At 43.1% G+C, this 12243-nt stretch overlaps 1 protein-coding gene across 2 annotated transcripts in view; it reads left to right on the top strand.

The window, feature by feature from the left end:
* XYLT1 (xylosyltransferase 1) overlaps positions 1–12243 on the top strand; it is a 132904-nt gene that overhangs the window by 116184 nt on the left and 4477 nt on the right. For both annotated transcript variants that reach the window (XM_081965744.1, XM_081965745.1), the window contains exons 8-11: positions 1159–1335; positions 2194–2456; positions 3147–3342; positions 9473–9806. In XM_081965744.1, the coding sequence (XP_081821870.1) occupies positions 1159–1335; positions 2194–2456; positions 3147–3342; positions 9473–9806 (970 nt within the window). The remainder of the gene's footprint in view (positions 1–1158; positions 1336–2193; positions 2457–3146; positions 3343–9472; positions 9807–12243) is intronic.

The raw sequence follows: 12243 nt of genomic DNA, 5'->3' as shown, positions 1-12243 counted from the left end.
GCTGAAAAAACAATGGCTACCAACCTGCCTTCCATGGAGGACCTGCACACCGTACAAGTCAAAAAGAGGGCTGTGAAAATATCTGCATCCTGGACATAAATTGTTCCAACTTCTGCCCTCAAAACAACGCTATAAGGCACTGCACACCAGAACAACTAGACATAAGGAGAGTTTTTCCCCGAATGCCATCACTCTGCTTAACAACTAATTTCCACAACACTGTCAAATAATCTACTAAGACTGTATTACTATTATTCTTCTCTTCCTTGCTAGTACCTATCTCTCCCCACTTGACTATAACCATGTTGCTTGTATCTTTCAATTTATATTGTTTTTATTTGTTTCCTAGTATGATTGGATAGCTTATTAGTAACCTTGACTATCATTAAGTGGTGTATCTTTTTATTTTTGATGAATGTATTTTTATTCTCCTTATGTACACTGACAGCATATGCACCAAAGACAAATTCCTTGTGTGTCCAATCACACTTGGCCAATAAATAAAGAATTCTGTCATAGAATTCTAATCCTCCAAGGAACCATTGAAGGCAAACTAGGTTCCAGGCAGAAGAAGAACTTCATGGATTTAAAATCTGGTTTGGATAAAACTCAACAGGAGGGGGAGGGGGAGAAGGAGAAGAAGAGGAGGAGGAAGAAGGAGAAGGAGAAGGTGGAAGAGGAGAAGAGGAGGAGGTGAAGGAGGAGGAGGGGGGAGATGGGGAGGAGGAAGGAGGAGGAGAAGAACAAGAAGAACAAGAATAAGAAGAACAAGAAAGAGGAGGAGGAGGAGGAGGAGGGGGGAGAGAAGAAGAAGAAGAAGAAGAAGAAGAAGAAGAAGAAGAAGAAGAAGAAGAAGAAGAAGAAGAAGAAGAAGAAGAAGAAGAAGAAGAAGAAGAAGAAGCTTTGCTACTCATCTTCCCTGCACAATTATGGGTAATACTCCTCATGCAACCACAAGCTTTCTGTTGCTAAACAAGACAGTTGTTAAGAGTTTCGCCCTGTTTGACGACCTTTCTCACCACAGTTAAGTGAACCACTGCAACTGTTAAATTGTGCAGTTAGTGGCATGGTTGGTACATGAACCTGGCTTCCCTGTGGAATTTCCATGCCTGCTTGCTCTCTAAACTCTGGGGTTGTTGTTGCTGTTTTTCCCTGCAGTCTTTCTTCCACACTGTCTTGGAAAACAGTCCTCATTGTGACACCATGGTGGACAATAACCTGCGTATCACAAACTGGAACCGAAAGCTGGGATGCAAATGTCAGTACAAGAATATTGTGGATTGGTGTGGCTGTTCTCCCAATGATTTTAAGCCATCTGACTTTCACCGGTTCCAGGTGAGTTGTGACCTGAATGGGTCCCCCTTCACAGTGGGTGGATGGATGGATGGATGGATGGATGGATGGATGGATGGATACTGTATGAGAGAGAGGGAGGGAGATAGGTAGGTAGGTAAGTAGGTAGATAGATAATAGATGGATGGATGGATGGATGGATGGATGGATGGATGGATAGATAGATAGATGCTAGATAGATAGATAGATAGATAGATAGATAGATAGATAGATAGAGATAATAGAGAGATAATAGATAATAGCTAGATAGCTAGCTAGATAGCTAGCTAGATGATAGATAGATAGATAGATAGATATAGATAGATAGATAGATAGATAGATAGATAGATAGATAGATAGATGATAGATAGATGCTAGATAGATATAGAGAGAGAGATAATAGAGAGATAATAGATAATAGCTAGATAGCTAGATAGATGATAGATAGATAGATAGATAGATAGATAGATAGATAGATAGATAGATAGATAGATGATAGATAGATAGATGATAGATAGATAGATAGATGATAGATAGATAGATAGATAGAGATAGAGATGATAGATAGATAGATAGATAGATAGATAGATAGATAGATGATAGATAGATAGATAGATAGATAGATAGATAGATAGATAGATAGATAGATAGATAGATAGATAGATACCATATAAGAGACGAACACTGAAAGCAACTTGATGTTCTCCAGATGTTCGGGATTTTAGTCTCCATCAGCTCCCAGGCAAGCTTGGCCAACAGTGAAGGATTTGTATTCAGAAATCAAAGCCTTCAATTCAAGAACTCTGATCTAATTTTTCCTTCCAAAACCTGTTCCTCTCCCCCCCCCCTCCTTCCCAACAGCAAACCGCAAGACCGACCTTCTTTGCACGCAAGTTTGAGGCGGTTGTCAATCAGGAAGTCATCTCCCAGTTGGATTATTACCTGTATGGTAACTATCCTTCTGGTACCCCGGGCCTCCGATCGTACTGGGAGAATGTATACGATGAACCAGATGGGGTCCACAGCATTAGTGATGTGGCACTGACTCTCTACCACTCTTTTTCCCGCTTGGGCTTGAAGAAAGCAGAAACATCCTTCCATATGGATGGTGACAACAGTTGTCGGTAAGATCCAACATCCTTTCACCCTGCAGTTCCGAATCATCACACCAACTAAGGGTAGCATCTCTGTTTAGACAGTGTTGAGAAGCTGGAATGCCCTAGATGTTGGTGAACTACAAGTCCTAACATCCTTCCTTCAAGTATTGCCCATTGGTGCCATCATAAGCAAGACCCTCACCAACTCTTGAAGGCTAGTAGATGGTCCAACATGCTAGAGATAGAAATTGAGCTGTCCTCCTTATTTTCTTCTCCAAGATTTTGTGGGTTTTGTGGTGTTGACTTTTGTCTCCTTTGAAGTCTGTAGAAGCATGTGATATAACAACTACTTATTGGGAGTAGTTTTTGCTAGAGCTGGGTAGAAAAGGTTACCTTGAGGACTTGTTTTCCCCTGCCAATTCCTGGGCAGGTAGATGAAAGAGAATGACTTTTGAAAGGAAGATTCCCTGCAATTTAATGATCGTTTGTGATATTCTTGGCTTCACTTGTACACCAGATATCTGGTCTTGTATTGCTCCTTCATCTCTCTAACAATCTTCCGTGCCCTCCACTTCTCTATCTTGCATTAAACCCAAAGAAAGTTAACTCAAGAATTTTGCTTCTTAAAAATTCTTTCTGCCGCTGATCCTTTGCTTCTCAATTATTGTTTTAATGAATGTCATTATTCTTTCTTCTCCGGTCCCTTCTTTTTTCCAGATACTACCCAATGGGGCATCCAGTGTCAGTCCATCTCTACTTTCTTGCTGATCATTTTCAGGGCTTCCTCATCAAACATCACACAACCAATTTGGCTGCCAGTAAGCTGGAGACCTTAGAAACGTGGGTTATACCTAAGAAGGTGTTCAAGATTGCAAGCCCCCCGAGTGATTTTGGAAGGCTACAGTTCTTGGAGGTACACATTGCTCACCTACATTCTTGGAAGTGAAGATAGTTCAAATCCCTAGTTGAAAGGTGGGAGGCATAGCGGAGTTTTGAAATTGATGATTTTATTGACAGTTGGGTTGGGTTGGGTTAGGTTGAATTGGGTTGGGTTGGGTTGAGTTGAATTGGTTTGGATTGGATTGAGTTGGGTTGGGATGGGTTGGGTTGGGTTGAGATGGGTTGGGTTGGGTTGAGTTGAATTGGATTGGGTTGGGTTGGGTTGAATTGGGTTGGGTTGAGATGGGTGAGTTGGATTGGATTGAGTTGAGGTGGGTTGGGTTTCATTGTGTTGGATTGATTTCTATAGCTGCCCTTGGCAGTGTACAATATACAAAAATAATTTAAAACAATTGCAACTATTAAACTAATTAAAATGGTAGAAAACTATTAAAATAATTAAAATGGTAGAAAATGAATATATATGGCACCAAGTAAAACTATTACAGTGGATCTAATACAGCCAAGAAACAAGGTCCTTCACATATTTGGCAGCTGAGACATACAACCAATTTTTATGGCATTACAAAAGCCAACAGGGTAATGGGGATGATCTTGATCACTGAAAGGAAGCATTGAAACCTTAATTAACCAAGCTGACTGGTTAACACAACAGGTTAACATTTGAACACGTGTCTAAGTCTTTATCCAGGCTCCGTCAGCAGTATGTTGCCTAAACGAAGCCATAAGCAGGCAGGGACTTCCTTGCTCACTTCTTGAAGGCGGAAACAAGATGGCCTTCGTTGAACTTTTCCCAAGAATCTTTTGCTCTCAACCAAATCAGGAAAACAGGGGAAGGGAAGGGAGAAAGTTGGTGACTGGCCTTGTTTAACAGTTGCCATTAATCATGGAGAGGAAAATTAACTAGGCAGCAGGCAATTAGTGTTCCCCGTGTGAACTGAACAGTCCCTGTTTATGATGAACAATTAGAGACAAACCAGGAGTCAAAACATTATTTGTCTTGGCCAAATGATGCATCAGCCTCAGAGGGGGGGGGGGAGTTGGGGGTTGCAAGCTGCAAAAACTGAATCAGGAGCCAAGGGATCTGCAGATGGGACCGAGGAGAAGACCAGATTGCTCAGGAAGGATGTCTGTCTGTCTCTGTCTATGTATGATATCTATCTATCTATCTATCTATCTATCTATCATCTATCTATCTATCTATCTATCTATCTATCTATCTATCTATCTCTATGGTATCTATTTATCTATCTCTATCTATCTATTTATCTATCTCTATCTATCTATTTATATCTATCTATCTATCTATCTATATCTATGGTATCTATTTATCTATCTCTATCTATCTATTTATCTCTATCTATCTATCTATCTATCTATCTATCTATCTATCTATCTATCTATCTATTATCTATTATCTATCTATTATCTCTCTATTATCTCTCTCTCTCTCTCTCTATCTATCTAGCATCTATCTATCTATCTATCTTATTATTATCTATCTATCTATCATCTATCTATCTATCTATCTATCTACCTACCTACCTACCTACCTACCTACCTACCTACCTACTTACTTACCTATCTCCATCTATCTATTGTCTGTCTGTCTCTCTCTCCATCTATCCATTTATCTATAATCTCTGTCTGTCTGCCTGCCTGCCTGCCTGTCTCTGTCTGTCTATGTACTGTATCTATTTATCTGTCTGTCTGTCTGTCTGTCTGTCTGTCTGTCTGTCTGTATATATATCTATATATCTATTTATCTATCTATCATCTATATTTGTGTGTATGTATCTATCAATCATCTGTCTGTCTGTCATCTATCATCTATCTGCATGTATGTATGTATCTATATCTATCATCTAACTATCTCTATCTTCAGTATAATCTCTCTCGTCACTGATAGTCTATCTATTTCATTCTATAGCTACACATTTCTGTCTATCAAGCTCTCTCTCTCTCTCTCTCTCTGTCTATCTCATTCTATAGCTTTATCTATGATTGGCCTGAACACCTTTGAAGATACTTCGTATTTCCATACGTGTTGCACTCCTGAAACGCAGCTGTCCCAATATTTCCTTGTGAGACAATTGGAGATATTTAATGGTTTGCAGAAGTGGTACAGGCCCCAAACCATTGGGGGAAATCGATCACAAAGCAAAAGCTGAACCTTCCCAAATAAAGGAATTTCTCAATTGCATAGGTATAACATCTGTAACATGAAGAACTTCAGCAGAAACATCAGTCAGCCTGAAGCTCTGCATCCTTCCTTCCTTCCCTCCTTTATTTTATTTAGTTAGCTAGCTACTTAGTTTGTTATTCAATTGCTATGGCTGCCCATCTCCAACAAGTGACCCCGGGCAACGGACAATCACAAAATCAATCAAAACCAAATTGCTTGGCATTCCTATCGATTCGAAACAGGGAAACATACACAGTATACATTGACAGGTAGCTATGCATGTGTGAGACCTCCAAAGTCTTGTCCAACTCTGTTATTCCTCTTATTTCTGATTTAGTCCCTTTTCACAGCTTCCTTGAAGTCAGACTTCAGTCTTGATGGATACAAGGGTGTATCCAGGATCAAATTCCTGGATACACCCTTGCTGTTTTCTTGGCATCGCTGTGAAAATACTTAGCTACAGTTTTCTTCCAAGATATATTCTCAAGTTCTCCATCTTAAGATATAGCCCTTGGGTGTCTCTCAGCTAAGTACTAACTGATCCTGTCTCTGCTTAGTTCAGCCAAGGTCAGGCAGCTGCTGCCTGAAGTTGAGATAGATCCTTCTCAATCCTGTAATTAATTTTAAAACAAAATAATGATACTGGAGAACCCCCAGAGTAGAATAAGAACATGCTCTTGGTTGAATTACGTCATCATCTTGTCCAGTGCATAAACTGTGTCCCAGGTAAAGGTAAAGGTTCCCCTCGCACATACGTGCTAGTCGTTCCCGATTCCAGGGGGTGGTGCTCATCTCCGTTTCAAAGCCGAAGAGCCAGCGCTGTCCGAAGATGTCTCCGTGGTCATGTGGCCGGCATGACTCAACGCCAAAGGCACACAGAACGCTTTTCCCTTCCCACCAAAGGTGGTCCCTATTTTTCTACTTGCATTTTTTACCTGCTTTCCAACGGCGAGGTTGGCAGAAGCTGGGACAAGTCACGGGAGCTCACTCCGTTACGTGGCGCTAGGGATTTGAACCGCCGAACTGCCGACCTCTCTGATCGACAAGCTCAGCGTCTTAGCCACTGAGCCACCGTGTCCCTGGATGACCCGCTAAAAGAATTTCGAAACATTCCCAAGAATAAACAGGGAGTTAAAATAGGTTGCTCCTGTGGATTAGGAGGCAGAAAATAGTATCAAGATTAGTAGCCACTGAGTTACTGGTCCTCTGAATGTATCTCATCTTTTTTTTATATATAAAAAGAAACCGTCTAAATTGGTAGCCATCTGTCCTTGGCAGGGGTGGCCCATGTCATTCCATGCATTGTGGTTTTGAGGTCAGCGAGGCAGGAGGGACACTCTTGTTCTTCTAGCCTGACCTCCTTTGAACGTTTGCTCAACGTTAAATTGTGTTGGCCGTTGAGATGGTAGGTTGTGCCTTGTGGCTGGGCGACCGCCGAAGTGCCGCTTTGTGTCTTTTGCAAAAGTTGTAGGGCCTTTTTTTCCCTTTCCTTTTGCACTTTCTCCGGTTGAAATCAGAGAGAGTATTCTTAAAAGGAGCTGGAAAAGAACCTTCCCCAGATTATAGGGACCGTCGTCATCTTCCCAAATGTTTGGTATAAAATTAGCGTCCGTAGCCAGAAATAACTCCCTGCAATTAGAAAGCTCACAGTTGGGTAGGAGAAAGTTTTCTAGCTCATAAAAGGAAGCCATCTTTTGCTTTGAAGACACGGTTAAGGGAAGCTTCAGGATTGTGAGAGTTGGTGGACGCTACTTGGTGAGAATCAAACTGCGGGCAGTCGGCAGAATTAGCTTGCAATATTGCATTCTAACCACTGTGCACGATGGATGGATGGATGGGTGGGTGGATGAATGGATGGATGGAAAGGAAGGGAAGGAGGAAGGAAGGAAGGAAGGAAGGAAGGAAGGAAGGAAGGAAGGAAGGAAGGAAGGAAGGAAGGAGAAAAGAGCAAGAACAATAGTACTTGGACTTATATGCTGCTTTACAGCCCTCTCTAAGCGGTTTACAGAGTCAGCCTATTTGCCCCCCAACAATCTGGGTCCTCATTTTACCCACCTCAGAAGGATGGAAGGTGGAGTCAACCTTGAGCATGGAGAGATTCGAACTGCCAAAGTACCCTGCAGTACTGCAGTACTGCATTCTAACCACTGCACCACCACAGCTCTTGGTGATAGAGAGATAGATGATAGATAGATAGATAGATAGATAGATAGATGATAGATGATAGATAGATAGATAGATAGATAGATAGATAGATAGATAGATAGATAGATAGATAGATATAGGTTGATTAGATGATAGATAAAAAGAGAGAGAGAGAGATGATAGATAGATGATAGATAGATAGATAGATAGATAGATAGATAGATAGATAGATAGATAGAGATAGGTTGATTAGATGATAGATAAAAAGAGAGAGAGAGAGATGATAGATAGATGATAGATGATAGATAGATAGATAGATAGATAGATAGATAGATAGATAGATAGAGATAGGTTGATTAGATGATAGATAAAAAGAGAGAGAGAGAGATGATAGATAGATAGATAGATAGATAGATAGATAGATAGATAGATAGATAGATAGATAGATAGATAGATATCTGAACTGCTGAACTGCAGCTAGCAGTCAGCTGAAGAAACATCTAATGCTTAATTAATTAAAATGGCTTTGTTAGGGTGCATATCATCGTGGAAATTATTCATTCAGCAAGGAGGAGAAGGCACGTATTACACTGGTCCAAAAGTTGAAGGTCATCTTTTAAAAACTCAAGGCGAAATCATTAATGAAACATTTCACTTAACGGAATCTTGAAAGCCTGTGGTTTAGTTCCTGCATTAGTAAATTTGTCCTTTTCCCCTCTGGAATTATGCTTTAAAGGATTGAAATAGTATATTGAAGCCCTTTTTTAAAAAGTGTTTGGCTTCTTCCTGGAATTATTGTAAAAGGCCAGAAGAAACAGCATTATTAATCTTGAATTGGTATTAAAACGTTCGATATTTAAATATCACTTGCTTTTATATTCAGGAGAGGTGAAGTCATCTAATGCATGTTGATTAAGGCAGATCAATAGTTAGCCCTGGTCAACTTTTAATGAATTTGGGTAGAATTTGCTCTTTTTTATATATAATTTGTCATCTGTATAAAGACCTATAAATAAATCATTTATTGATGTGTTATTTAAACTGTGTTGCTGTGAAGTTATGGGTTCAGGAATGGGGAGCCCCAGGTTCTGGAGCCCCTCCCCCCATGGGCTCTACCTGGGTGTTATGGCCTGCCAGCCCTCCAGCAGAGCTGGCAGCAGATTCAGACAGTGAGGAGGTTGGGGAGGAACATGGGCCAGTCCTGGAGTCTGGGGAAGGCTCTGATGAGGGCTCTGTGTCAGAGGCAGAGAGGGGGCCAGAGCCATCTGACAGTTATCAGCTGCCTTCGGAGTAAGACATCAGTGAGGCAGAAGAACAGCTGGAGCCTGTTCCCAGTGTGCGCATTTGCCAGGAGTTGACAGGAGAAGGGAACAGCTAAGGAACAAGGGTCGACTTGGGAGGTGGACGGTGAATGGCCCCTCCCATAGGGAATTAAAAGAGGAGCGCCAGGGGAGTGGAGTTTGCAGGAGACAATTAGTTCACTTAATTGCTTCGTGACACTCCGAGACTCCTTGCCCGGTTTTGCAGCGTCTGAAAGATACCAGTCTGACCACTCTCCGAGCCTGATAAAGGTCGCTAATTGTGAACTATCTTGAAAGACGGTGGGCGAGGAAAGACTTTGCTGGAGAGGAATTCACTGTGAATTAAATAAAAGGGGTTTATCGGGACAAGGCCTTGGCTTTGTGCTGCTGGGGAAACCTAGGTCAGAATACTGGGAGACTCTGAGACAAGCCAACAACCTCACAAAGCTGTTGTAGGGAAAACAGATTTTCCTTGGCTGAGAGTTATTTCTGACAACTTCCTGCGCTTTTAGGTCGGCACAGACTGGGATGCGAAAGAGAGAATATTCCGCAATTTCGGAGGCCTTATTTCCCCGACGGATGAACCAGTGGGCATGCAGAAGTGGGCGAAAGGCCCCAACGTCACCGTGACAGTCATCTGGGTAGACCCCGTCAACGTCATCGCCGCCACCTACGATATCCTGATCGAATCCAGTGCCGAATTCACCCATTACAAGCCACCTTTGAATTTACCCCTCCGGCCCGGGGTCTGGACGCTTAAAATCTTGCATCACTGGGTCCCTGTGGCAGAGACCAAATTCCTGGTCTCTCCTCTGACGTTTTTGAACAAGCAAGCCATCCGACAAGGTAAGCCTTTGTTTGTTTGTTTGTTTGTTTTCAAAATGAGAAAGCAGAGGAAACCGTTGGGAGCAAAATCTGAATATTCCACCCACTGGAAGTTGAGGACTCTCTGTATTAATCAGGGGACAGTGTTGTGAAGGAGGAGGAAAGCCACCCCACAGTTGTATAAGTACAAAACATTGTGAGTACTTTTTAGCGATCGGCAACACAGGGAGTCAAATTTTTGCTGTCCTTTCATTGACACATGGCAGTTGCAGGAACTGGGTAGTTTAATGAAAAGAAGGACTAAGGGAGACATGATAGCAGTCTTCCAATATTTGAGGGGCTGCCACAGAGAAGAGGGAGTCAAACTATTCTCCAAGGCACCTGAGGGTAGAACAAGAAACAATGGGTGGAAACTCATCAAGGAGAGAAGCAACTTAGAACTGAGGAGAAATTTCCTGACAGTGAGAACATTTAATCAGAGGAGCAACTTGCCTCCAGAAGTTGTGAATGCTCCAACACTGGAAGTTTTTAAGAAGATGTTGGACAACCATTTGTCTGAAGTGGTGTAGGGTTTCCTGCCTAAGCAGGGGGTTGGACTAGAAGACCTCCAAGGTCCTTTCCTGACTCTATACTCTTCCACAAAGAAGAGTGCTCTCCAAAGCAACTGAAGGCAGGACAAGAAGCAATGGGTGAAAACTAATCAAGGAGAGAAACAACTTAGAACTAAGGAGAAATTTCCTGACAGTGAGACCAATTAATCAGTGGAAGAGCTTGCCTTCAGAAGCTGTGGTTGCTCCATCAATGAAGGTTTCCAAGAAGAGATTGGACCACCCCTTGCCTGGAAGAGTATAAGGTCTCCTGCTTGAGCAGGGAGTTGGACTAGAAGGCCTCCAAGGTCCCTTCCAACTCTGACAAGGGTATTTCACAACACTGTTGGATTTCAGTTTGACTTTCTCCAACTCGGAATGTAGAAACAGCCCTTTCAGGACTCCCCATTTCGACGACAGCAGCCGCTTCCTCAGCAGGTCACCCCTCGAGATGACTTTGGTCCAAGTCAGTTGCTAAGCCTGCCAATCGAGGTTTAACATCCTGGCCAGATTCCCCGACTGCTCCAGACTAAACCCAAAACCGACCACATGATAGCTGAGTGGGATGGATAAAACCAGCCACGGAACAGTTTTGGAGAACTTTGGCAGGCTGACCGTTGGGCTGTCGTTCAAGACTGGCCAGATGGCTCTTAAGCGTCATCTGAAGCGTCTCCAGTTTGAGAAGAAACCATAGATGGACACAGTTCCCTTCCTAGAATTGCCCTGGGATTTCAGTCAAATCAATCCTCCAGCATAAGTGGGGCAGAGGTGGTATTCTACCGGTTTGCCCGAACTGGTAGCAGAAATTGCAGATGGCCACGCCTGCTCACCCTAGCTCTATGGCGGTGATAAAGGTGCACACCTGGGCTTGCACAAAACCATGCGGGCCACTGCATTTTGCACCAACTGGAGCTTCCGGATGCTCTTCAAGGGCAGCCCCATGTAGAGCGTGTTGCAGTAATCAAGACGGGAAGTGACTAGTGCAGGGGTCAGCAACATTAAACACTCAGAGCCACAAAGGTCCTAATCGGAAACCCTCCATTCAATTCTGGAGCTGACCGGAAGTCCGGTTCCTCCATCATAGAGTCTTCTCCTAGTGCAGAGTCCTTTTTCCTTTGCTGACCAGAAGTCCAGTTCCCCCACCATAGAGTCTCCTCCTAGCACGGCGTCCTTTTTTTTTTTCCTTTGCTGACCGGAAGTCCGGTTCCCCCACCATAGAGTCTCCTCCTAGCACGGCGTCCTTTTTCCTTTGCTGACCAGAAGACCGGTTCCCCCATCATAGTGTCTCCTCCTAGCATGGCATCCTTTTTTCCTTCGCTGACCGGAAGTCCAGTTCCCCCACCATAGAGTCTCCTCCTAGCACGGCGTCCTTATTCCTCTACCTGTCCTAACCGAAAGCCCTATCAATGTGGAGTTGACTGGCGACAGGGAGCCGCAGCAGAGGGATAAAAGAGCCACATGCGGCTCCAGAGCTGCAAGTTGCTGACCCTTGGACGAGGGCATGAGTGACCATGAGCCACGCAACCATGGAAGCATCTTTGGACAACGCTGGCTCCCTCGGCTAAGAAATGGAGATAAGCATCACCGCGTAAAGTCGAACCCAACCATAAAGGGGAAACCTTTCCCTCATAATACTTACCTGAAAGGAAGATCTCTTTTTTTCCCCCTGTAATCACACGTTTGAAAAGACTGGATCATTTCCAGCTGTGTCTGCAGGGTGTGATCAAAAGGTTAGGAAGGCAGCTGTGGCGGTGGGGGTTGAAGTTCTACTTATTTTTTGATGTGTGTCTCACTTCTCGACTTTTTCGACCGCCCCCTGCTGACCCCGTTGTGATCTTTTCTCTGCAGGATCTTTTTGGGGGGTTATTTTT

The sequence above is a fragment of the Natrix helvetica genome (assembly GCF_964273705.1).
Source record: "Natrix helvetica genome assembly, chromosome: 13".
In the NCBI taxonomy this organism is placed as follows: domain Eukaryota; kingdom Metazoa; phylum Chordata; class Lepidosauria; order Squamata; family Natricidae; genus Natrix; species Natrix helvetica.
This window is presented reverse-complemented; position numbering and strand designations above follow the sequence as displayed.